This window comes from Perca fluviatilis, chromosome 20, assembly GCF_010015445.1.
Source record: "Perca fluviatilis chromosome 20, GENO_Pfluv_1.0, whole genome shotgun sequence".
Lineage (NCBI taxonomy): Eukaryota > Metazoa > Chordata > Actinopteri > Perciformes > Percidae > Perca > Perca fluviatilis.
In genome coordinates, this window is record NC_053131.1 from 25,716,743 (window position 1) to 25,743,607 (window position 26,865).

At 43.8% G+C, this 26,865-nt stretch overlaps 3 protein-coding genes across 6 annotated transcripts in view; all 3 read right to left on the minus strand.

Annotated features, from left to right (window-relative positions):
- Positions 1–1,952: 1,952 nt before the first annotated feature.
- LOC120549284 (alcohol dehydrogenase 1-like) lies at positions 1,953–22,825 on the minus strand. Of its 3 annotated transcripts, none has more exons than XM_039786091.1 (9): positions 7,626–7,775; positions 7,443–7,544; positions 6,020–6,161; positions 5,493–5,580; positions 4,992–5,211; positions 4,345–4,605; positions 2,567–2,699; positions 2,302–2,440; positions 1,953–2,196 (listed from the first exon to the last, which is right to left on the minus strand). In XM_039786091.1, the coding sequence occupies exons 1-9, from the start codon at positions 7,758–7,760 to the stop codon at positions 2,163–2,165; spliced, it is 1,254 nt and encodes a 417-aa protein (XP_039642025.1). In that variant the 5' UTR covers positions 7,761–7,775; the 3' UTR covers positions 1,953–2,162. The 3 variants fall into 3 exon arrangements, with proteins under 3 accessions (XP_039642025.1, XP_039642027.1, XP_039642026.1); XM_039786093.1 differs by lacking the exon at positions 7,626–7,775 and adding an exon at positions 22,716–22,825 and having other exon boundaries at positions 1,954–2,196; XM_039786092.1 differs by having other exon boundaries at positions 1,954–2,196; positions 7,621–7,716.
- LOC120549287 (alcohol dehydrogenase 1-like) lies at positions 13,698–22,839 on the minus strand. The gene is made up of 9 exons (XM_039786098.1): positions 22,716–22,839; positions 21,713–21,814; positions 19,972–20,113; positions 18,807–18,894; positions 18,055–18,274; positions 17,547–17,807; positions 17,209–17,341; positions 15,328–15,466; positions 13,698–14,028 (listed from the first exon to the last, which is right to left on the minus strand). The coding sequence occupies exons 1-9, from the start codon at positions 22,731–22,733 to the stop codon at positions 13,995–13,997; spliced, it is 1,137 nt and encodes a 378-aa protein (XP_039642032.1). The 5' UTR covers positions 22,734–22,839; the 3' UTR covers positions 13,698–13,994.
- Positions 22,840–22,962: 123 nt separating this feature from the next.
- LOC120549286 (alcohol dehydrogenase 1) overlaps positions 22,963–26,865 on the minus strand; it is a 7,005-nt gene continuing 3,102 nt past the window's right edge. The window contains exons 2-9 of one of the 2 annotated variants that reach the window (XM_039786096.1): positions 26,399–26,500; positions 25,819–25,960; positions 25,146–25,233; positions 24,706–24,925; positions 24,293–24,553; positions 24,068–24,200; positions 23,529–23,667; positions 22,963–23,407 (exon numbers count right to left, since the gene is read on the minus strand). In XM_039786096.1, the coding sequence (XP_039642030.1) occupies positions 23,374–23,407; positions 23,529–23,667; positions 24,068–24,200; positions 24,293–24,553; positions 24,706–24,925; positions 25,146–25,233; positions 25,819–25,960; positions 26,399–26,500 (1,119 nt within the window). In that variant the 3' untranslated portion in view covers positions 22,963–23,373. Of the gene's footprint in view, positions 23,408–23,528; positions 23,668–24,067; positions 24,201–24,292; positions 24,554–24,705; positions 24,926–25,145; positions 25,234–25,818; positions 25,961–26,398; positions 26,501–26,865 lie in introns of those variants that run through there. The other variant, XM_039786097.1, reaches the window with a different exon arrangement.

A 26,865-nucleotide genomic window follows, 5' to 3' on the forward strand; every position in this document is an offset into this window, starting at 1 on the left:
CTGGTGAAGTGACCAAAAAGACAAGCCCCTAAAAAAAAAAGATCTGGTGCTCCCAAATTACCTTCAGAAGTCACATGGAGCATCATTAAACCAATTTTGACAAGATGGAGAAAAACATATGGCACCACAAAGAAACCAGCCAAGAGAGAGGTTCCAGTTTTGCAACACCCTGTGTGACGTGGGACATAAGCCCCCGCCCTTGGGTGAAATACCAAGTTGTGGAGTCCCATGACATGTTACAGTTCAAAAAGAGAATCCAAATGCAGAACACCAAGCAGGCAGGATGATAGACCCAAAGGCAAACTTCAAACTTCAAAAGCTGGTTGGAGAGAGGAAACAGGCAGGCCACTAAACTGAAGGAGCAGGCTGCAGTAAATCAAAGAACAAAGGAAAAAAATGTACGGAGTACAAGGATGGCAAGAAAACTGACACAAGGGGAGCACAAAGACTAAATACAAAAGGAAAGGACGGAGATAACGAGGGACAGACGACAGCAGGGTTGATAAGGAACAGGTGAAACCGATCAGGGCGGGGCAGACAATCACACAGGTGGGAAAAAGGCAGGAAGCGAAGTATCTGAACTGAGAAAGAGGAGAGTATTTGAAAATACAACAGAAAACTAAGACTAAATGACAAGAACCAAAGAAAACAAAGCAGAGCGGGATGTGACACACTAGGTTTTCATGGGATTTCTCAAAGATCTGAGTGTGAGTCACAAATTCATAGTCTCGCATTGCCAGACCTTCCTCCACTGCGCTGCGGAGGAAGGTCTGGCTAGTCCACACAGTATTCCGGGATGGGAAAAACGTGCCCTGGTTTATTGGCATTTCTTTAAACCAGTCACAATCATCTTGGGTATAGTGCTAAGCGCCGGACGGCAACGCCTTCTCTGCAAAATAGCCTTGGGAAAGAACTTGTTTGGGTGGAACGTGTAGGTACAAAGGTTTACGTTTTGATGTCCAACAGAAAACTGGCTGTCGATTTCAGAGAAATGAGATACAGCGTTAGTCTAGCTAGCTGTCTCGATTTACCCTGCAGAGATCTCAGGAGCAGTTAACCATTAGCACCGGAGCAATCCCGGAAGTGGAACGTTGCGGATATAGGCTAAAAATTCATCCACTCTGGTCGGTACATTGAGTGAGTCTACAGAGTGGTAGTTCGCATTGCCAGACCTACCTTCACAGCACTGTGGAGTAAGGTCTGGCTACTGCATCACACATACATTCTGGGATAGGAGAAAAAAAATGCTGTGAGTTGTTGCATTTCTTTAAACCAATCAGAAACATCTTGGCTCCAGACACAGTGATGGTGGCTCTGCAAAATGGTCTTGGGAAGGAACTTGTTTTGGTGGAACAATTGCACCCCATAAATTGCCACATACAATATTAAATGAAGTTAACTGTTCAAGACATACAGTAATGTGAGTTATTTAAATTAGCAGGATACATGGTTAAATGTAATTTGCTCTTACTAGTGTATCAACGTGTGTACTTCATCCATAGCAATACAGTCATTCCCCAAAAGAACCAGGCAGGCCTGCATGGTTGCACAAATCTAATTTTCTTCAAAATTTGACATTTTCAGCATGAAGCTTGCTAGCTTGAAGTTTGTTGTTATTTCCCCAAGCAAAGGAAGTTTGACAACGGCAACACACAGAGATCGGAAGGTGTAGGACATTAGCATTTATCCTGAAAATGTATTTCCGTGGATCCAGACTAACAGAGTGGTGACCGACAGACAGGGAGAGGCCAGCTGCATGAGAGCCAAAGAAGCACATTTTAAAATGTATTTTATCAGCAATCGGATAAAAAGAAAAATCCCCAGAAAGCCCCTTTGTCACACTAAACACAATGCAATACACACTTGAGTAATAAGATAATTTGGACACCATTGACATACAACAAAACAAAATCACAACAAGGAAGACACAGACCCATTTGTTTAGAACATTTATTTAGCTCTATAATCACTTACATGTTTAGCTTTTTCCTTATACGAACACTACAGATACCACTTAATCCACGGAATATGTCATATGTTGAGACTTTGTTGAACTATTTAATTACTTTAGTGTATTATATGATCCCCATTCACTGTGCCTTTAAGCACAGCTAATCCTCCTGGGGTCCACGGAAGTCCACGGACTTTGGACCACAATCTTCTTATTGTGGAGAAACATGCAGGACCGTCCGGATGCTGTGGAACAAGACAAAAGAGAAATGAGCTGTCCTGCAGCTGTTCATTTATCTGTGTTGTAGTTGAGTCATGAATGGTGGAGAAAGTATAGGAGTGTAAATCTACCATTTGCCTTGCTTCATCAGTTCAATGGCATCATTGACCTGGTCCAAAGTCATGTTGTGAGTGATGAACTCATCCAACTTCAAATTCTTGTCCAGGTAGGCTTTAACCATCTGAGGAATACCATACTTACCCTTAAAGCCTAAGCAACAAAGTAAGAGCATAGAGATGTATGCAGAATACAGCTAGAAAGTGGCAGAACATAAGCACACAGCAATGTAATTACCAGAGAGTCATTTGTCAGTGGAAATGGTCACATTTGTCTCACCTCCAAATGCAGAGCCCTTCCATGTGCGTCCAGCGATGAGCTGAATGGGTCGGGCAGAAAAGTCTTCTAAGTTTGTCCAGCCAACAATCACGCTGACACCCCAACCTTGAACACAGGACTCCAAGGCACTGCGCTAGATGAAGAAACAGCACAAAGCCAGGGGGCTTGTAACCAGAAGGGTGCTGGTCCAAATATCTGGACTAGCTGAGGAGATGTGGGCTGGGTAACCTAACTACTGCTGAAACAGAGCAAGTGAGCTCAGTTGACTTTGATTGGTATAAAGCTAGGTCACAACTCTGGACTATATTCAGGGACGGACTGACAATCTGTGTGTTCGGGAAACCGAACTGGCCGTCGGCACAAAAAAAGTCTAATAAAGCGATAAATCACAGCCAACATCAGGGGGCACTAATACGATCACTTACTGTAGGCTATATGCTACGTGTAAAAAAACTGAGGAAGAAGGCCTACTAGTCTGGCTATCACCAATCCACAGCCTTGTCATGATTAGGGACAGACAGCAGAGTTAATTTCACATCAGCTAGATGTACTGGTAAGTGCCAGGAGCAGGAAAAATTATAATAGGCTGCCTTTATCACTATCTTAGCGAATTACATAGTCAGCTCAACATTAGTGTGCATCATGATTATGAAAATTATCGTGCCATTTAGTGCTGTCAAACTTAACATGCTTAATACATTCTGTTAGGATCATTTGAAACGCGTTGGAAATTAATCACGGGTTGCGGGGACTAAGTAATTCACCAAATTTAACCAAAAGTTTTTTTGTCTTTCTGTCTGTCTTCCATCAGAGTGCAGTTTTTCCCTGTCTTTCATATTTGCGTTTACTATTGTGGAACTGGCAAAGACGTGGTGGTTGTTTGTGAAAGCTTCACAGACAAAATTGATAGGGCCTAGTCATTTTCATCATTTCACAGCCTTAATATGAATCAAAAGTGTAATATGACATTGACAAAATATTAAATAGGTTATTCAATGCTAATTCTTGGGGTGATAGAATGCAAAACCGATTTTACCTTGTCATAGTTGAATAATGACAGTTTAGTGGGTAACTAGGACATACATAGAACCTCTAAATCCCATTGACACCTCTTTCCTCTGCAAATCTCACAATTTGAAACTGCCTCAAAACGGGCAAATCTCAACAAGCCGCCTAGTTGACGTCAACTCGGTGGCTCCTCCTCATTTGGCTCCAGTCTCTCTCTTTGTCACGCCCCAACATTTGCATAGGCTACACAACTGACCTGAGATCAGTTAGTCTTCTGACTCTAGGTCGGGCAGATCTCAGAAGTTTTATACATTGTTCATCTACTATTTTACCATTAAATTCACTTCTGAGACTTTTTTATGCGAGAAATCAACTATGTAGAGGTCAAATATGGGCCGTTTTACAAAAATTGATGTCTAATTGCAAATTTTGTCCGACTGTGTGTCAGAGTTCAGCGGCCGGTGCTGCCTGTGTAGCTGCCACGCCGCCTGGCCTGCCTTCCTTCACAGACCCCGGCCTGCTGTGAGGTAGATTGAGCTCCGTCACGGCTGGCAGCCCACGGCACTGCATACCCGCGCAAAGTCACCGTTTTGTGGGTTAATGGACTACCAAACGCCGCTGCCTGGACAGAGCTCCAGGGCCTGCAGCTCCCCTCTTCCTGCTAAATGCCCCGTGTGTGTGAGTGAGAGCGCGGTCAGCGAGCTTGTTTTAACCCCAGTCCGTCCCTGACAATATTCCTGAACCAGATTAATTAAATTGAATCTCCCTACCATGACTCCCACATTCCCGACACATTCCAGAGAGAAGTCCACTCCTCCGTTAGTCATCTCAGACAGCACTTGGCTGATGGCTTTACTGTGATCCTTGGGGTTCACAAAGTCGGTCGCACCAAACACCTTGGCCTTCTCAAACTTCTCTGGATTGATGTCAACAGCGATAATCTTCTTGGCTCCTGCAGCCTTGCAGCCCATGACTGCAGCCAAACCCACAGCTCCAAGGCCAAACACAGCACATGTGGAGCCCGGTTCCACCTAGAGTACAACAGACTTTGGTCAACATGGCCCTTTTGATTGACTTTTTAATGCTCCATACAGTAATAATCAATGGGAAGGTTTTGTATCCAGTGATGAGATGTTACCAGGGGTGTCGGACCGGGGGGGAGGAGGGCCCAAACAGATGCTAGAATGAATAGATGTAGAAGCGGGGAAGGGCCCATTGACAATGCCTTTCTACAAAACACGGAATTTTGTGCTATGCCCCTGTTGATTACTATTTAAGAGGCTTTCCAATTCTTGACAAGCATTTTAATTAAAAAGTCTTATGTCACACAAATTGTAAAATTTTAAGGGACTTAACACAAAATGTCTAATTTCAATTTTAAATAATAATTTAAGCTATCTGCAACAGTCATACACACCTTAGCAGTATTAACAGCGGCTCCATATCCTGTGCAGACCCCACAACCAATGAGACAGACTTTGTCCAGAGGGGCAGCAGGGTCGATCTTCGCCACAGCCATCTGGTTAACCACGGTGTACTCAGAGAAGGTACTGGTTCCCAAAAACTGCAGAATCTTCTTCCCCTTACAGGTAAACCTGGAGTCTGGGGTTGCCAACACACTGTGACGACCAGCACCCCTTAATAGAGAATAATATGTTTGTCTATAACTGCAGAGGTTCCCAAACTGGGGGGTGCGCCCCCAAATGCTAAATAAAAATAATGCATGGTTCTGCTGCACGGCTGGCAAAGCATGGACAAGTTTGTGAAAGGATTGCCAGGTAAACCTAAAGCAGAGGGGCCATGCAGAAAAAAATTTGGGAACCACTATCTGAACAAACCCAAGAGGAATGTAATAAAAAGTTTGAAAGTATAAACAGAAAATGGAGTGGAAGGGATAATGAGTGTTTATTGAGCTCACCATCCTTTCTCACACTGGTTGGTCTTTGGACTCTTACAGAAGCGACATTCTCTACACTGGGTGATGTACATAGGGATAACCTTGTCTCCTGAAAGACAAAAAAAAAAGTTGCCATGTGAAAGGGACATTAATCTTAGGCCAACTTTTAGGAAATATAAATATTGTTTGAATGGCACAGATAAGCATCACTTTACATCCCTCATACACTCGATTACATCACTTCATTAATACCCCAAATTGTTGTCTATACATTTCTGTTAATGTCTGGATTGGATGAACAAAGTACAACTTGTTAATGGTGAGCTTTAGCGGTTTTAGTCACAAGGGCCAACCATATTGGTCATTGTATTTCTGAACTTTGGACAGAGCCAGGAATGCTGTTTCAAGTCTTTACACTTAGCTAAGCTAAACACATCCCAGCTCTGTACTCAATACGATGTTATAAAACATATCAATCTTCTCATCCCAATCTCGGAAAGAAAGCAAATAACCATCTATTCCAAAATGTTGTACCATTTGAAACTGACCTGGCTGAAATTCAGTGACTCCAGAACCAACGCTCTCTACGATGCCGGCTGCCTCATGCCCGAGGACTACTGGGAAACTGTCATTATGCATATTCTCCAAAAGGTGGTGCACGTCCGTACGGCACACTGCAGTCGCCACAATCTGCACCAAAGACAGTAATGAAAACGAGTAACAGGACAATCTGATGAGTGTTCACTCTCAGTGGGTTCAACATTACTAGCAACACTTGCAGAGTCGTATGTTTCAGTGTACCAACATTAACACATATAAGGACGATGCTGTAGCGCATTTTAGCCTGGTACTAAAAACTGTTTTCTGGGCCACAAGGATACACACACCTTTCCGCTGGCTTATTCACACACTCTTGTTACATCGTAGGAAAGCACATTGCTATTGCCAGATGAGTGACAATTTAGTTCGGCATGTTGGGTGGGTGGAATTAGCAAGCTAACGTTTGCTAACTAGCCAGCAGCGGGCCGTTCGGGTTCATTACCTCTGCTCCACTCCCACTGTAGGGAGAATTCTTTGCAGAGAGAACGGATGACAGCCCGGGAGATGGACAGTCTGGTTAGCCATCTCCCGGTGGCCACTGTTTTCCCGGCGGGGAGTGAAGCAGAGGGACCGTAGGCTCAGTTCAGTTCTGCCGCTGCTGATTCGAGCAAACGCTGTTTCGTGTGGGTATCATAGCAACGTTTGTATCTGGTTTCCCTTTTTGAATGATGAATATATTGCCGCCGCCTGCTCATAGATGTATTAAGAGAACGCTGCTGGTATGGAGCGTTATTTCCTTGTACGCATGCTCAGAACGTACTATCGGGCCACTATTAGGCCATCGGTTGTAGTCTCTGCGGTGTGTTCCAAGTCCTAATTTTTGGCCAAGACAAAAGCGATGTGGGACAATGGCGGCGACGCAACAGTCGCCCTTCGTTGCCACTAGTTCTTGGCCGTCGACTTGATGTGTCAGGGTCTTTAAGGAGGCAGGCATAGACTGTAGGCTTCATTCAGCTTGCCTCAGCTCCATCCTCGCTCCACTTGTTTGCTCATTTTTGGATTAGCCGACATCAGGTCCCGTCAAGATGGCGACAGCCTGAGCCACCTGGGAGCTGCACACTTTGAGCTTCATTTGGGCTCATCAGAAATATATGGGTGATGTCATGGAGACTATGTTCATATTTTATACATGCAATGGTGGCCAGTGGCCACCCACAGCTCCGTCATCGGCCTGAACACCAACGATGAGATGCCCTACAGAGAGGTCAGAGCCCTGACATCTTGGTGCCAAAAGAATAACCTCCATCGCAACATCAGCAAATCAGAGGAGCTAATCATGAACTACAGGAAGCAACAGTGTACATGACAATGGAAAAACTAGAACTTGAACCGTGTGTGTACTTGTGTGTTCTGATAGCGGATGTCTCTCACCTTGATGCGGACCTCGTTGGCCTGGGGCGGGGCTACCTCAATCTTCTCAATCACCAAAGGCTTGTTGGGCTCCCACGCCACTGCTGCCTTGCACTTGATGACCTACAGGGTAGTGACACCCCATGATAAAGCATGAGCTATCACAAATATTACTACGGACTGTTAAGATTACACTTACCTTACCAGCTGTGGCCATTGTTGCTGAAAAGATAGGAGTAATCCAGCGAGAGCGGAGTTAAGAGAGGAGTACTGCAGGACAGGAGGGAGGAGGAGACAACCACAGACTCTGGACTTGAGACTCTGGACAGATACCCACATTTAGGCTTTAACATGAACAGTTCTGGAGCTTTATGTGGAATAAACAAGCACCAACCACCACAATCTAAATGTAATATATGTTTACCCCCAAATACTTTTTTGATAAAAACAATGACCAGGCTTTAAATAGCTATCAAGACTTATTAACTTTATTAAAAATTAATTTAAAGAGAATCAGAATCAGTTTTATTGGCCAGGTTTGCGTAGACAAACAAGGAATTTGACTCCGGTAATGTTTGCTCTCAAAGTACAACACAACATAAGACTAAAAACAGAGTTGACGGTAAGAATAAAAAAATAAATAAATAGTGTACAGTATAACAATGCAATAGAATTTACAATTTTACAAAATATATACAAAAGAGAGGGAAGGAATAGTGCAATATCGGTCAATAGACTGAGATTTTAGGATTTCTATATGAGTACAGTGCAAGGCAGATCAGTGCAATGGTAATATATTAATAACAATATTGTAATTGTAGGATTGAAATAGACATGAGGTAGATGAGCAGAACAATGGTGTTTGACTTTGTTCAGTGTGAGGGTGGGGGCTATTTCCGAGTGTTCAACAGAGTGACTGCTTGGGGAAAGAAACGGTCTCTGTGTCGGCTGGTTTTGGCGAACAGCGCCCTGTATCGCCTACCAGAGGGAAGGAGGTTGAACAGTTTGTGACCAGGATGTGAAGGGTCTGCAGAGATTTTTGCTGCCCTTTACTTGACCCTGGGCCGGTACAGGTCCTGGATGGAGGGAAGGTCAGTTCCAATGATCCTCTCTGCAGCCCTAATTGTACGTTGCAGTCTGGCCCTATCCCGTTTGGTGGCTGACCCAAACCAGACAGTGATGGAGGTGCAGATGACAGACTGAATGATGGCTGAGTAGAAAATGGTCAGCAGCTCCTTAGGCAGATTAAACTTCCTTAGCTGTCGCAGGAAGTATAACCTCTGCTGGGCCTTTTTCTGGACAGAGTCAATGAGGGGAGACCATTTTAAGTCCTGTCAGATGGTTGATCCCAGGAACCTAAAGGAATCCACAGTGGCCACTGTCGTTCTGGATGGTGAGGGGGACTCCTGAAGTCCACTGTCATCTCCACAGTCTTCTTGGGGTTTAACTCCAGGTGGTTCTGACTGCACCATTGGACCAGTTGTTCCACCTCCTGTCTGTGAGCAGACTCATCACCATCCTGGATCAAACCAATGACAGTGGTGTCATCTGCAAACTTCAGGAGTTTTACAGACTGGTTCTTTGAGGTGCAGTCGTTAGTGTAGAGGGAGAAGAGCGGCGGGGAGAGGACACACCCCTGTGGGGCGCCAGTGCTGATGGACCAGGTTTTAGATGAGATGCTCCCCAGTCTGACATGCTGCTGTCAATCAGGAAGCTGATGATCCACTGACAGGTGGCGGCAGGCACTGAGAACTGGGTGAGCTTCTGATGTAGGAGTTCAGGGATGATGGTGTTGAACGCCGAGCTGAAGTCCACAAACAGGATCCTGGCATACGTCCCTGGGGAGTCGAGGTGGTGCAGGATGTATTGCAGTCCCATGTTGACAGCATCATCCGCCGACCTGTTTGCCCTGCAGGCAAACTGCAGGGAGTCCAGCAGGGGTCCCGTGATGTCCTTCAGGTGGCTCAACACCAGTCTTTCAAAGGATTTGAGGCGCAAGTGTGTGTGGCCTGCCGTCTGTCACTGCCTGTGCTGTGTGTGTTTGTGCTGTTTGTTTCGCTCCTTGCTCTGGATGTCAACTCTCTACTGGTTTATGATCGCCAAACACTGCTGGATTTTCGATTCTGCCGAAGAAATAGTAAAATTGAATGATGGTAGACGTGAAACTTTGCCCCCGCTCCTGGCGAGGGTTCCGGCTCACCTTTGCCGCGCCCTGGCCCCACCTTCTCGGCGTAACCGCCCCCGTCGCCGGGGAAAACGCAGCAGTCGGCTGGTGAGGTGGAAGGCCCATCTCGCATTCTACGCATTTTTGGACTGAGATTGGAGCTGTGGCTGGCGTTGTACCCTGTTGACGCCTGGCTGGTACCTGTCGTCGGCCCGGAAGAGGTGTTCCAGCCCCGTGGCCTTGGCTGTCCTCGTCCCTGCTGGCGCGGGGTGAATCACCGCAACTTGCGGCCGCTGTGTCGGGTTCCCGGGACAGCCAACGCCGCGGTCCCGCCGGTTCCTGCTAGGATTGGCCTGGTTAATGCTAGATCACTAGCGAACAAGACTTTTCTCTTAAAGGACTTCTTCACGTCCCGAGGATTGGATTTCCTCTGTGTGACTGAGACATGGCTAAGTGTTGGTGAGTCCATCGTTTTACTGAACTTTTACCCGATGACTGCTGCTACTTTAATTCCCCGCGGACGTCAGGCCAAGGAGGAGGAATAGCGACTGTCTATAAGAGTAATTATAAATGTAAGCAGCTATTGCTGTCATCCTCTTTCACCAGCTTTGAACTGAGCTTATTTCAGATTGGTCGCTCTCACACAGTGTTGTGTGCTGTGGTCTATCGGCCTCCCAAGTACAATAAGGACTTTTTAAATGACTTTTCTGATTTCCTGGCTGAAATCATGCCTAAATATGACCGTGTTCTTATTGTTTGGGATTTTAATGTTCATGTGTGTTGTCCTGATAAGCCAATGGCAAAGGGTTTTTCAAACCTTATTGATTGTTTTAATCTTGTGCAATCTGTGTCTGGACCCACACAAGAACACGGACACACACTTGATCTTGTTTTATCATATGGTCTGCCCATTTTTAATCTAGAGATATGCGATGCAGTGTTTTCGGACCATATGCCTGTATTATTTGAGGCTGCTCTTGCCTGTAATACAGTTAAACCTTGCACTGCTACTCAGCGCTGTCGTATTATTAACCCTTCCACTGCTGTTCAGTTCTCGGTTGCTTTCAGTCAGAGTTCCATCATTCCTGAGTCTGTGTGCAATACTGAGGAGCTTAGCGGATGGTTTCACTCCACCTGCCAAACTATTTTAGACACTGTGGCTCCATTAAAATCCAGGCAGCCTAAAATTAAATCTGAGCCCTGGCTAAATGACACGACTCATGCTGTCAGACGTGAGTGCCGTAGAGCTGAGCGCAAGTGGAAGAAGGAAAAATTGCAGGTGTCTTTTCAAATGTTAAGGGACTGCTGGCGTCTTTATCAGAAAACTGTGAAAGATGCTAAAAGAAAACATTTCTCAGATATTATCCTGTCAAACTGTCACAAGCCTTGCGTCTTATTTCACACTATTGACTTACTTTTAAATGCCCCGCAGACTGCCTGTATGGAGGCGTCCACTGCTGTTTGTGAAAAATTCCTTCACTTTTTTATTAATAAGGTCACTTTAATTAGGGCTCAAATCTCAACTTCAACTTATGACCCCTCAGTCTCTGTCCCCTACTCTGCTGTTTTTGACCAGTTTGAGCCTGTGACTCTTTCCTTTTTACAGTAGATTGTTGGTCATTTGAAGCCCTCAGGTTCTCCAAATGATGCAGTCCCTCGACTATTTAAGGAGGTTTTCCCCACTGTAGGACAATCTGTTATTACAGTCATTAATAGCATTTTGTCCTCAGGTGTGGTCCCTGAAAGTTTAAAACATGCAGTAGTACAACCTCTGATTAAAAAACCTGCTCTAGATCCTGCAGTCCTTACAAATTTCAGGCCTATCTCCAAATTGCCTTTCCTTTCAAAAATCCTGGAGAAGATTTTGTACAGTCAATTGATGGCCTTTCTGGAAGAACATAACATTCTAGAGGTTTTCCAATCCAATTTTATAATGCCCTGCACTGCACAGAATCAGCACTTTTGAGAGTTTTTAATGACATATTTTTAGCTACTGATTCTGGTGACTGTGTTATCCTTGTGCATTTGATACAGTGGATCATGAAATATTGATCTCACGTTTGAAGCAGTGGGTGGGCATCAGTGGCATAGCACTGGAGTGGTTCAGGTCCTACTTGGCTGATTGAACGTTCTATGTCAGCTTTGGTGACTGTGTATTCTCCACTGCTCCTCTCTCGTGTGGGGTCCCACAGGGCTCAGTTCTTGGCCCCCTCCTTTTCTCTCTCTATTTACTCCCACTTGGCTCCATATTTAGGAAGCACAGCATTTCATTCCATTGTTATGCAGATGACAGTCAGATTTATGTGCCTCTTAAAAAGAAAGATGCATACTCTGTCAATTTGCTACTCAAGTGTCTTGACGACATAAAGGCCTGGATGGCTCTGAACTTTTTTAATTTTAATGATGATAAGACGGAGGTGATGGTTTTTGGTGGTACCACTGGGACCCCCCCTGTAGATCTGGGTTCCTTGGGACGGTATATTAAACCTAGCATTAAAAACCTAGGGGTTAAAATGGACTCAGAGCTTACATTGAACAGTCAGTTCAAGGCTGTTGTCAGATCAAGCTTTTTCCACTTGAGGCAGCTGGCCAAAATAAAGCCAATACTGTCAAGACAAAATTTTGAAACGGTAATCCACGCCTTTGTTACCACTTGGCTGGATTACTGTAATGCACTTTATGTGGGGGTAAGTGGGTCCTCCATCGCCCGTCTACAGAATGCTGCTGCACGTCTTTTAACTGGCACACGCAAATATGAGCACATTTCCCCCATCTTAGCCTCACTCCACTGGCTGCCTATTCAATTTAGGATCCATTTTAAAATTCTTTTATTCGCTTTTAAAGCCTTGAACGGTCTTGCCCCGCCCTACCTCTCGGAGCTTCTATGCCCTTATATCCCCACTCGCTCGCTCAGGTCAGAGGATCAGCTGCTCCTGAGTGTGCCTAGAACTAAGCGGAAGCTCAGAGGAGACCGTGCCTTTGCTGTGGCGGCCCCTAAATTATGGAATGATCTGCCTCTGCACGTTAAACAGGCCTCTTCTCTGTCTGTTTTTAAATCCCGTCTTAAAACCCATCTCTTCTCTGTGGCCTTTGACACCTAGTATGATGTTGACTTGATGTACTTCTTTTAATTATTTGGCTTGCTTGGTTTTCATTTTGCAACTAATATTTTGTATTCATGTTATATTTTTATGTATTTTATTTATGTTTGATTTATTTTTCTGTACAGCACTTTGTTCAACTTTGGTTGTTTTAGAGCGCTTCACAAATAAAGTTGGATTGGATTGGATTTCATGACCACAGACGTCAGGGCGACAGGCCTGTAGTCATTTAATCCTGTGATGGAGGGTTTTTGGGGGACTGGAATGATGGAGGAGCATTTGAAGCAGGAGGGCACTTCACACAGCTCCAGGGACCGGTTAAAGATCTGCGTGAAGATTGGCGCCAGCTGTTCAGCACAGACTCGCAGACAAGAGGGGGACACACCATCAGGTCCTGGAGCCTTCTTGATCTTCTGCTTCTGAAAGAGCAGGCACACATCCTTCTTGAGGATTGTTAGCGCAGGTGGGGAGAGGGGGATGGGTATTGAGGGAAAACCTTTTGTGCGTGAGGGCTGTGATAATGGGTGCTTTTCAAACCTGCAGTAAAAGTCGTTCAGGTTGTCAGCCAGTCTGGGATTTTCTGCAGGGTGGGGGGATGGTCTCTTGTAGTCCGTGATCTTTCGCAGGCCTCTCCAAACTGATGCAGGGTCATTGGCTGAGATGCTGTCTTTAAGTTTCTCACTGTAGCTTCTTTTGGCTACCTTGATCTCCTTTGTCAGCTTGTTCCTGGCCTGCTTGTAAGAAGTTGGAAAACTTTTATCCTGGAATTTTTCCTGGAAATGTACTTCCGTTGATCAGAGTGGTAACCGACAGACGAGAGAGGCCAGCTGCATGAGAGCCAAAGTATTGCCTTCTTTTATTTATTTTATCGGCAATCGTATAAAAAGAAAAATCCCCGGAAATTTCTTTTGTCACACTAAACACAATGCAATACACAATTTAGTAAAATGATAGTTTTGACCCTTCCATTGACAAACAGCGCAACAAAATCACAAGGAAGCCACAGACCCATTTGTTTAGACCATTTATTTTTCTCTATAAACACATGTTTAGCTTTTTCCTTATACGAACACTACAGATCCCACATAATCCACGCAATACAATTGAGTATTAAAATTCAGGCATGTATAGCTTGCATAATTTGAAATTCCTCTTTATTGTTTGCATTGTATAATTTGTTTTATGTTGAGATTTGTTGAACTATTTAATTACTTTAGTTTATTATATGATCCCCATTCACTGTGCCTTTGAGCACAGCTAATCCTCCTGGGGTCCACGTAAGTCCACGGACTTTGGACCATAATGTTCTTATTGTGGAGAAACGTGCAGGACCGTCCGGATGCTGTGGAACAAGACAAAAGAGAAATGAGCAGTCATGCAGCTGTTCATTTATCTGTGTTATCAGGCCAGCTGACAGTCTTGCCTGGGCCCGGGACGAGATAAGCTTAGATGGGCCCCCCGCGCCCAGATCTCTCCTTTTCCCTTGCTTTTCCTCTCCTCTGCTCTTCCTCTCCTGTTCCTCTCCTCTTCCTCTCCTGCTCCTCTCCTCTGATCTTCCTCTAATCTGATCTTCCTCTCCTCTCCTCACATCTCTCACTGAAATTAAGTGTGTGATCAGTCTCTGATCCATCCTGCTCAGACTCTCCGACAGGCGCCGGGCCCCTCCCGCAATTTTTTTTTTTTTTTTTTTTTTTTTTTTTTTTTTTTTTTTTTTTTTTTTTTTTTTTTTTTTTTTTTTTTTTTTTTTTTTTTTTTTTTTTTTTTTTTTTTTTTTTCTCTCTCTCTCTCTCTCTCTCTCTCTCTCTCTCTCTCTCTCTCTCACCGATAGCCTGACTCTGTCCCTCCGTTGCGGGGCAGCGGGCCCCTCCCGCATCTCTCTCTCTCTCTCTCTCTCTCACCGATAGCCTGACTCTGTCCCTCCGTTGCGGGGCAGCGGGCCCCTCCCGCATCACTCTCTCTGTCACCTGACTGCAGCTGGATCTCTCTCCTCTCTGTCTCATCCTCTCTGACGGAGCTACCAAACTCAACTCTTTCTGTAAAAGAGAACGTGTTGTGTCAGGCTTTTATACAAGCTAATGGACGTTAACATGAGAGCTGGCCTGTTAGCTTACGTTACATGGCTCGTAAACGTTGGCTGCGCTGTTTCTTACCTTGCTCTACGTTGACAGTTCCAGCTTCACCGTCACCACCTTTTTTTTTTAATATTTGTTTAGAAAATCTCTAAGGCCTCTATTTTCTTCTTCTCTTTTCCTTCCTTTTCTGAGCACCGGACTTGTGCTGACCGGAAATTTTGAGCGTACTGAACTTCAACAACATCAAATTTTGATCAGTGGCCAAACCATTTTTGTGTTGGGGGTGGGGGGGTTCTTGACCACTATTTCAAGGACAATTAGGAAGAAAACAAATAAAAAGCTTTTATGTTCTCAAATATTACATATTTTTTTCCACAAATAGGCCTATTAAATTTTTTTTTTTTCAATTATTCCATAATTTAATGAGGGCCCAGTTCTGGGCCCCCAGTTCTGGGCCCCCCCCTACTCTGGGCCCGGGACAACAGACCCGTTTGTCCCCCCCTATCGGCGGGCGTGTGTGTTATAGTTGAGTCATGAATGGTGGAGAAAGTATAGGAGTGTAAATCTACCATTTGCCTTGCTTCATCAGTTCAATGGCATCATTGACCTGGTCCAAAGTCATGTTGTGAGTGATGAACTCATCCACCTTCACCTTCTTGTCCAGGTAGGCTTTAACCATCTGGGGAACATCATACTTACCCTTAAAGCCTAAGCAACGAAGTAAGAGCATAGAGTCATATGCAGAATACAGCTAGAGAGTTGCAGAACATAAGCGCACAGCCACGTACAGTACAGGCCAAAAGTTTGGACACACCTTCTCATTCAATGCATTCTCTTTATTTTCATGATTATTTGCATTGTATATTCTCACTGAAGGCATCAAAACTATGAATGAACACATATGGAATTATGTACTTAACAAAAAAGTCTGAAATAACTGAAAACATGTCTTATATTTTAGATTCCTCAAAGTAGCCACCCTTTGCTTTTTTGATAGCGCTGCAAACCCTTGGTGTTCTCTCAATGAGCTTCATGAGGTAGTCACCTCAAATGGTTTTCACTTCACAGGTGTGCCTTGTCAGGGTTAATTAGTGGAATTGTTTCCCTTATTAATGGGATTGGGACCATCAGTTGTGTTGTGCAGAAGTCAGGTTGATACACAGCCGACAGCCCTATTGGACAACTGTTAGAATTCATATTATGGCAAGAACCAATTAGCTAAGTAAAGAGAAACGAGTGGCCATCATTACTTTAACAAATGAAGGTCAGTCAGTCCGGAAAATTGAGAAAACTTTGAATGTGTCCCCAAGTGCAGTCGCAAAAAACATCAAGCGCTACAACGAAACTGGCTCACATGAGGACCGCCCCAGGAAAGGAAGACCAAGAGTCACCTCTGCTGCTGAGGATAAAGTTCATCCGAGTCACCAGCCTCAGAAATCGCAAGTTAACAGCAGCTCAGATTATAGACCAGATGAATGCCACACGGAGTTCTAGCAGCAGACACATCTCTAGAACAACTGTTAAGAAGAGACTGCGTGAATCAGGCCTTTATAGTCAAGTAGCTGCTAGGAAACCACTGCTAAGGAGAGGCAACAAGCAGAAGAGATTTGTTTGGTCCAAGAAACACAAGGAATGGACATTAGACCAGTGGAAATCTGTGCTTTGGTCTGATGAGTCAAAATTTCAGATCTTTGGTTCCAACCGCCGTGTCTTTGTGCGACGCAGAAAAGAGGAACGGATGGATTCTACATGCCTGGTTCCCACCGTGAAGCATGGAGGAGGAGGTGTGATGGTGTGGGGGTGCTTTGCTGGTGACACTGTTGGGGATTTATTCAAAATTGAAGGCATACTGAACCAGCATGGCTACCACAGCATCCTACAGCAACATGCCATCCCATCCGTTTGGTTGGACAATCATTTATTTTTCAACAGGACAATGACCCCCAAACACACCTCCAGGCTGTGTAAGGGCTATTTGACCAAGAAGGAGAGTGATGGAGTGCTGCGCCAGATGACCTGGCCTCCATAGTCAACCCAATCAAGATGGTTTGGGGTGAGCTGGACCGCAGAGTGAAGGCAAAAGGGCCAACAAGTGCTGAGCATCTCTGGGAACTCCTTCAAGACTGTTGGAAAACCATTTCAGGTGACTACCTCTTGAAGCTCATCAAGAGAATGCCAAGAGTGTGCAAAGCAGTTATCAGAGCAAAGGGTGGCTACTTTGAAGAAACTAGAATATAAGACATGTTTTCAGTTATTTCACACTTTATTGTTAAGTACATAATTCCACATGTGTTCATTCATAGTTTTGATGCCTTCAGTTAGAATCTACAATGTAAATAGTCATGAAAATAAAGGAAACGCATTGAATGAGAAGGTGTGTCCAAACTTTTGGCCTGTACTGTAGTTACCAGAGAGTCATTTGTCAGTGGTAATGGTCACATTTGTCTCACCTCCAAACACAGAGCCCTTCCATGTGCGTCCAGCGATGAGCTGAATGGGTCGGGCAGAAAAGTCTTCTAAGTTCGTCCAGCCAACAATCACGCTGACACCCCAACCTTGAACACAGGACTCCAAGGCACTGCGCTAGATGGAGAAACAGCACAAAGCCAGGGGGCTTGTAACCAGAAGGGTGCTGGTCCAAATCTCTGGACTAGCTGAGGACATGTGGGCTGGGTAACCTAACTACTGCTGAAACAGAGTAAGTGAGCTCAGTTGACTTTGATTGGTATAAAGCTAGGTCACACCTCTGGACTATATTCCTGAACCAGATTAAATCGAATCTCCCTACCATGACTCCGACATTCCCGACACATTCCAGAGAGAAGTCCACTCCTCCGTTAGTCATCTCAGACAGCACTTGGCTGATGGGTTTACTGTGATCTTTGGGGTTCACAAAGTCGGTCGCACCAAACACTTTGGCCTTTTCAAACTTCTCTGGATTGATGTCAACAGCAATAATCTTCTTGGCTCCTGCAGCCTTGCAGCCCATGACTGCAGCCAAACCCACAGCTCCAAGGCCAAACACAGCACATGTGGAGCCCGGTTCCACCTAAAGTACAACAGACTTTGGTCAACGTGGCTCTTTCGATTGACTTTTTAATGCTCCATACAGTAAAAATCAATGGGAAGGTTTTCTGTCCCGTAATGAGAGATTGATTACTCTTTTAGAGGCCTTCCAATCCAACAAGAATTTGAATTGAAAACTATTTTATGTAAAAAAAACAAACACAAAATGCTTCATTCCATTGTTGCAATCTAAAATAATGATGTAAGATTTCTGCAACAGTCATACACACCTTAGCAGTATTAACAGCGGCTCCATATCCTGTGCAGACCCCACAACCAATGAGACAGACTTTGTCCAGAGGAGCAGCGGGGTCGATCTTCGCCACAGCCATCTGGTTAACCACGGTGTACTCAGAGAAGGTACTGGTACCCACAAACTGCAGAATCTTCTTCCCCTTACAGGTAAACCTGTAGTTTGATGATGCCATCACATCATGACCAGTAGCAGCCCTGAATAGAGAATATATAAAAATAAAAAAAAATATAAGACTCAATGTTAGGAGTGCTCCTGTCCCATTAGAGGGTGCAACTAATATTTGTTAAAGTGAGCAATGTGCCAAAAAATGAAAAACCAAAGACCCAACACGTGAATAGAGATTTTATTATAAAGAATATACAACTTAAGACTCAATGTTTGCATTGCTCCTGTTCTTTTAGTGTGCAACAAATATTTGTAAAAAATAAAAAGATTCTTTTGATGTAGAAATCCTAAAACTAAATGTGAGTGCTGCTTTTTTCACATTAGATGGCTTACTGAATAATTGCAATATGCTTATAATGAAAAAAAATAAAATGAAAATAAAAAAAACAAGCCAACAAACAAACAAGGATCTACTGTAAACTGTCTCCTAAAGTTGCTATGGAGATGTTGAATAAAATGTTTGTCTATAACTGTATGAACACAACCAAGAAGAATTAAATGAAAACTAGAGAATGAATAGCAAATGAAGCAGAAGGGACAATGAGTGCTTATTGAGCTTACCATCCTTTCTCACACTGGTTGGTCTTTGGACTCTTACAGAAGCGACATTCTCTACACTGGGAGATGAATAGAGGGATAACCTTGTCTCCTGAAAGACAAACACAATGTTGCAATGTGACAGTGACATTAATTGAAGGCAAACGTTTAGAATGGTGTAAAAAGAAATACTGGTTGAATGGCACACATAGGCCTCAGTTCACATCCCTCATACACTTCATTACATCACTTGATTAATACCAAATTATTTTTTGTGCATTTCTGTTAACTAGTGCAGTGCCTATTTGGGGCTCGTGCTTTTTTCGGAATGGGCTGATTGCTTGATTTCCAGTATTTATTTATCACACCTTTAAATACAAGCGTGGTTTAAACAGGCGTGGCTCATCTAGAGATTCAGCGTGTCCCCTTCTTTTTGGTCTAGTCGTCACACATCCAGGTAGCGATGTGGCCCGGGTGGAGGAAGAAGGGAGCCCGGCTCAGCCTGCTGAGGAAGCTGCTACAGCATGCAGAACGGCCGGAGAAATGTGTGCAACTGCTAGCAACAAAATAACGTGCTGGAGAGCCCAAGAGCCTGAGCGTTCATCTAACATGTGTTTGTGTATGATTCATTTAATCATTTGCATGTAGGGTAGACAGCAATCTGTTTTTGGCGCATGATCAGTTTGTGACATGACACCTATCGCCCACTTCGAATACATGCTGGGGCAACCCGCTCTAATTCCCAATTCGTCAAATACTGACGCTTGGTCAGTGGCGTCAGATACCGACGCACAAAGCACCCTTTAGCGTCTATATGGGACGCATCAGGCAGAGCAGCAGCTCAACCGTAGCGCTGTAAGATAACCTAGTATGAAGAGCAACGGTAGAGAGTATGAAAGACCGAAAATCCACTTAAGGAGTTAGGTCGGGATGGTGGATGGGTCAAACAACACCTGCAGCCCTATGCTGCATGTCATTTCCTCTCTCTCTCACCCACTTTCCTGTCTACAGCTGTCCTGTCTAAAAATGCCCCCAAAAAATTATCTTTTGTATTGGTCACAGTTATTTACACGAAGCTTAGCGCCGTACTCAACAGACAGTCATGAAACATATCAATCTTCTCATCCCACTCTTGGAAAGAAAAGCAAATAACCATCTATTCCAAAATGTTGTACCATTTGAAACTGACCTGGCTGAAATTCAGTAACTCCAGAACCGACGCTCTCTACGATGCCGGCTGCCTCATGCCCGAGGACTACAGGGAATCCGTCTTTACACATACTCTCCAAAAGGTGGTGCAGGTCCGTATGGCACACTGCAGTCGCCACAATCTGCACCAAAGACAGTAACCAAATAATAAAAAATAAAGACAAGTATGGGGCCAATCTAATCAGAGTGGTCACTCTCAGTGGGTTCGACATTACTAGCAACACTTGCACAGTCATATGTTTCAGGACAACAACATTAACAAATACACAGACCCAGTCATTGGTTAACACATTCTCCACCCTGGAGTCAATCCCCATAGACCCCTATGTTAGCGTGGTACAAAAAACAGCTTTGGTCTCTAAAGCTAATTTCCCCTTCATGACAACTGTGGGGTGGGAGCAGGGTTAAATTATGCATAATTGAGGGCGTGCCGCTTTGAGTGACAGGTGTGCTGCCATCACAGGAGGTGGGTATAGACTCAGCTCCATCCATGCTCCACTTGTTTGCTCGTTTTTGGATTAGGCAACGTCACTGCCGCTGCCAAGATGGCGACAGCTGGAGCCACCGGGGATCCGCACACTTTGAGCTTCATTTGGGCTCTTTAGAAACCTGGGTGACGTCACAGAGACTACGTCCATATTTTAATTTTATTTTGAAAATTTTGCAAGCAACAGTGAAGCATGGTGGAGGTTATTTGCAAGTTTGGGGCTGCATTTCTGCAAATGGAGTTGGAGATTTGGTCAGGATTAATTGTGTCCTCAATGTTGAGAAATACAGGCAGATACTTATCCATCATGCAATACCATCAGGGAGGCGTATGATTGCCACCAAATTTATTCTGACAACGACCCCAAACATACAGCCAAGGTTATAAAGAACTATTTTCAGTGTAAAGAAGAACAAGAAGTCCAGGAAGTGATGGCATGGCCCCCACAGAGCCCTGATCTCAGCATTATTGAGTCTGTCTGGGATAACATGAAGAGACAGAAGGATTTGAGGAAGCAAACATCCACAAAAGATCTGTGTTTAGTTCTCCAAGATGTTTGGAACAACCTACAAGCCGAGTTCCTTCATAAACTGTGTGCAAGTGTACCTAGAAGAATTGATGCTGTCTTGAAGGCAAAGGGTGGTCACACCAAATATTGATTTGATTTAGATTTGTCTTCAGTTTATTCACTGCATTTTGTTAATTGATTAAAATAAACTATTAACACTTCCATTTTTGAAAGCATTCTTAGTTTACAGCATTTTTTCATACCTGCCTAAAACTTTTGCACAGTACTGTGTGTGTGTGTGTGTGTGTGTGTGTGTGTGTGTGTGTGTGTGTGTGTGTGTGTGTGTGTGTGTGTGTGTGTATATGTGTATATATATATATATATATATATATATATATATATATATATATATATATATATATATATATATATATATATATAAGGCACACACACACACACACACACCTATAATTTATATCTGGGAGAATTGGAGAAATCCTGAGATCTAAGAACTCCATTGCCAACAACTGCTTCATTGTAATTGTTGTGTACATGACGATGAAATACTGCAACTAGAACTTGAACTGTGTGTGTGTGTGTGTGTGTGTGTGTGTGTGTGTGTGTGTGTGTGTGTGTGTGTGTGTGTGTGTGTGTGTGTGTGTGTGTGTGTGTGTGTGTGTGTGTGTGTATATATATGTGTGTGTTCTGATAGCGGACGTCTCTCACCTTGATGCGGACCTCGTTGGCCTGGGGCGGGGCTACCTCAATCTCCTCAATCACCAAAGGCTTGTTGGGCTCCCACGCCACTGCTGCCTTGCACTTGATAACCTACAGGGTAGTGACACCCCATGGGATTATCCAACATGAGATATGACAAATACTACTGGGGACTGTTAAACCATATTAAGAAGGGTTTCCAACAAAGAGCCACAGTGCCACAACCTTTAATATACTCAATCCATTGCTCTGAGTGAAGACGGAGATAGGTAAAGCAACACATTGTCAGCTTCTAACATTTACTGTAAAGGGCAACATGCTATGTTAACAAGACCAGGGAGAATATTGCAGTCCTTTGTGCTATAAGTCAAGGCTATAATGTATTACTTATGTTATCAGTAAGTGGTTTCAATCTCTCTGATACAGCTGCTCCTGGCAAAAGCAAACATGATAAACAAGTCTAAAGTCCACAAATGAGTTATATATACACACACGAGAATGTATATATAGCAAGTAAACCACTGAGTGAATCAGTTGTTTCAGATTTGATAAATCAAGTGGTTCCTCTTGAATTCAGGAGTATTCCACGTATTCATAAGTATTTATTTAATCCACTGTGGAAAGTTGATCGGCTTTATTATCCCCTTAGCTTTGCCAATATCAACAGTTACACAAAAGAGATTAGATAGTTTCAAACTGTGTGTGCCAGGTCAAATCAGGAAAGGAGATATTTCACTCAGACAGAGGTGAGTGACAGAGCTAGAGTAAAAGAAAGGGTACACCATACAGAAGTACATTTAAATGAATAATATTTATGCAATAAATAACTTTTAATGAGATACTGTTTAATTGCTTTTGGATAGTTAGTTTCATTGTGTAGAGCACCCCCAATTGTTAGTGTGCATTTACACAGGTTTGTTAGACATATCATGTGACATAAGAAATATGCATGCACATATTCCAAAAAGAAAACACCACATAAATGAGCACCCCCATGTTAGGTTACACTTACCTTACCAGCTGTGGCCATTGTTTCTGCGAAGATAGGAGTAATCAAGCGAGAGAGGAGTTAAGAGAGGTGTGCAGCTGCAGAACAGGAGGGAGGAGGAGACCACAGGAGACTCTGGCCTCAAGATATACACTGTAGGCTGTAGCGGAAGTATACAACAGTTTGACTTTCAGATGTGCAGAGACTTGTTATCAGTTCCCAGATACCCAAATAAATCTAAGCCAGTGTGGAATAAACAAGCACCAACCACCACAACTGAATGTAATCTTTATTTACACCAAAATATATTTTTTTTAATTTACCACCAGGCTGGCCTGACTCTGCCAAACATTAAGTTGTCCATTTTTTTTCTCAAAAGGAGAACACAGGACAAATAGCTGTAGCAGACAAAGAATACAAATTTGATTACAGTTGGACTTTAATACAGTTCTAATTCCAACACTGCCTGCCAGGATAAGTAAACATTGCTCATGATTCTCACAAACTGCACGTAATCCACTGTATAGTGTTGCGTGTTCAAAGTCAGGTATGTTTAGTGTTTGTAACTGGATATATCTCTATATTATGTGCATTGTATGCGTATGAATATTGCGTTGGGATTCAGTTCAACGTAGCTTTAGGCCATTAAATGGTGTTTGTCATTGAAAGCAACACAATGTTGTTATTGTGGAGAAACGCTCAGGACTGTCCGGATGCTGTGGAGAAAAAACAGAAATTAGAGGACTTGCACGGATTAATATTTCATCTGTAATAACCAGCTGTGATGTTGGTTATTATATCTTGAATGGTGAAGAAAGTATAGGATTGTAAATGTACCATTTGCCATGCTTCATCAGTTCAATGGCATCATTGACCTGGGCCAAAGTCATGTTGTGAGTGATGAACTCATCCAACTTCACCTTCTTGTCCAGGTAGGCTTTAACCATCTGAGGCACGCCATCCTTACCTTTAAATCCTGAGCCACAGAGAACACACATAATCAAATAAGAGCAAATCAAATAATACCGGTTGGATTATTGCAGAGATCAAGCCGACAGCCTTTTGGTTACTGTCACGGCACAGGTAGAGGTGGTAAAAGGAGGGGATTTAATTACTACTAAGCCTCGTGGCTGTATCGGCCACTAACAGGCCACACATAGGAGAAATGCCTTTGGTTTCCAGTCAAACTGAAAAAAGGATGCAAGCCTTACCCGAAACCCATATGAGGTTGACTGACTTTTGCTGTCACTCATAAATATTACTACAATTAAGATCTCCCCTCTTGAAATTGACAACCAATCAAAAATGACAACCTGTGACTGTTAATACAGCGTCAATTACTGGGGATGGCCATATATGATTGACATGCATCATACCTCCAAACAGGGAGCCCTTCCATGTGCGTCCAGCGATGAGCTGAATGGGTCGGGCAGCAACGTCGTACAGGTCTGTCCAGCCAACCAGCACACTGACACCCCAACCTTTCACACAGGACTCCAAGGCACTGCGCTAGATGGAGAAACAGTACAAACTCAGTGGGCTTATAACCACAGGGTTTCAAATCTGCAGCTCAGAAAATGTGTGCATTAATAGTTACTCACCATGACGCCCACATTCCCGACACATTCCAGAGAGAAGTCCACTCCTCCGTTAGTCATCTCAGACAGCACTTGGCTGATGGGTTTACTGTGATCTTTGGGGTTCAGGAAGTCTGTCGCTCCAAACACCTCGGCCTTTTCAAACTTCTCTGGATTGATGTCAACAGCGATAATCTTCTTGGCTCCTGCAGCCTTGCAGCCCATGACTGCAGCCAAACCCACAGCTCCAAGGCCAAACACAGCACATGTGGAGCCCGGTTCCACCTAGAGTAAAACAGACTTTGGTCAACGTGGCTCTTGAGGTTTGACTTCTTAATTCTTAAAACCCTTATTCCTCCTTACTGTGGTGTGTACTGTGGTGCCACTGGCAGTTGGTAAGTTTTTTCAATGATGTTTAACATGACCTATACACACACCTTAGCAGTATTAACCGCGGCTCCATATCCTGTGCAGACCCCACATGCAAGGAGACAGACTTTGTCCAGAGGAGCAGCAGGGTCGATCTTCGCCACAGCCATCTGGTTAACCACGGTGTACTCAGAGAAGGTACTGGTTCCTGAAAACTGCAGAATCTTCTTCCCCTTACAGGTAAAGCTGGATTCTGCTGGTGCCATCACATCATAACGACCAGCAGCCCTGAATAAAGAATGAATTTTTTCATTTTTAGCAAAAATTAAGAACCAAAGACCCAAACAATCTGATCTGTGTCATCAGACACCACCTAAAGTTGCTCCATTGACATAGTGAGCACTAGGACATAGATGGAGACATAGTGCATTAAATGTTAATGCACCCTGAAATGGGTCTATGAATATATTCTAAATTAAAAGAGATGGGAAGACAAAGAAGAACTCACCATCCTTTCTCACACTGGTTGGTTTTGGGACTTTTACAGAAGCGACATTCCCTACACTGAGAGATGAATAAAGGAATCACCTTGTCTCCTGAAATTCAAAGACAATGTTGCCATGCCAAGGAATTACAGGCCAACGTACAAAACAAATCAAATGTAAAAACTGGTTTGCCTAGCCTAGGAAAACCCAGATGAACTTCTGGCAAATTTGAGATTTACTCTGCAAGTCAGTATGGCCAAGAGCCCATTTCCAAATCAAGGCACTAATCACAACCGTTAACGGGCTTTACACGATGACGTTAGTGCAGTGACAGCAAGCAGCTTTTTATCTACATTCAACATCGACGCACAGCAGTCCCTTGATGCCGCTGTCGCCGCTACGTAACCCGATCGTTGGTCTGATTGGTTGAAGAACTATCCCAATTGCGCCCAGAGGCAATTGAGCAGCGTTCGTTGGTGACGCCCCTTTGGAAATGAACTGTGAATGAACCTTGCCCAGACCCACTCTCCGTTACAAAGGAGAAGGTCTGGGGTCGACCAGGCTAAGTTTTGCCGGGATGAATGGCAAAAATATGCATTGCTGTAACCATTGGCTATTACTCATATTGCTGCCACAAAATTTGACAAATGCGGTCAGACAAATTAGGATTTGTTGAGGTTGTAAGCTTTAACTGACCTGGTTGAAATTCAATGACTCCAGGCCCGACGCTCTCTACGATGCCGGCTCCCTCATGGCCAAGGACTGCTGGGAAGCCATCTTTATGCATACCCTCAAACAGATGATACAGGTCCGTGTGGCACACCCCGGTTGCAACAATCTGTGCCGAAGACAACAAGCATACAATGAAAACACTGGTGCTTGATTCTTTGGGACAGTTGGGTATTTGTCTCTTTAAAGTTGCATTCCCAATTGAATTCCTAGGAAAGCAAGTGTAACTGCTCTAAGCAAACCCATTCGTTAGCAACTTAAAAACCTGTGACTTTAGTAAGTACTTGTGTACATTTACTATTTACTTTTACAGTTCTGGCTATTAAAAGTTTCTGACCAAAAAGAAAGTATTAGTGCTGTACTTGGACCATGTATGAACACAAGTGGAGATCCATCCTTCACTCCCTCCACTGCTCATCCAGATGAAGACTTTAGTTTAATGATGTCACTAAAGGATTTGCCGTCAGTGAAGCCCTAAAAAACTTCAGTTAGCAGCAAGACATCCCTGTGTGTGTACACGCAAGTCATGATAGTGGACGTCTCTCACCTTGATGCGGACCTCGTTGGCCTGAGGCGGGGCTACCTCAATCTCCTCCATCACCAGAGGCTTGTTGGGCTCCCACGCCACTGCTGCCTTGCACTTGATGACCTAAAAGGGCATTAACTCCAGCATTACATACTCACATTAAAATATAGCCTACTAGGATGCTTCCAGAAAGGCTTCATGGCAGTTTCAGGAAACCCTTCAAACTCTGCATTTTACTATGCCAAGTAGAGCCATAGATGAAATGTTACTATCCTCCGTAAAATGACTCAAGGCCAACAATCATCTAGGAGGTGCCACATTGAGTTATAGCTCATGCTACCATGCAAACGATCATCATAGGAAACATGGGTGCAGTGGTTTCCATTTATCAGAAACGGCAGCTCCAGAAAAAGCAAACATCACATAAAAAGAAACAGTTTAAAGTCCACAAGTTATTTGGCAAACATGCATTTTATTAGAAAAGTATT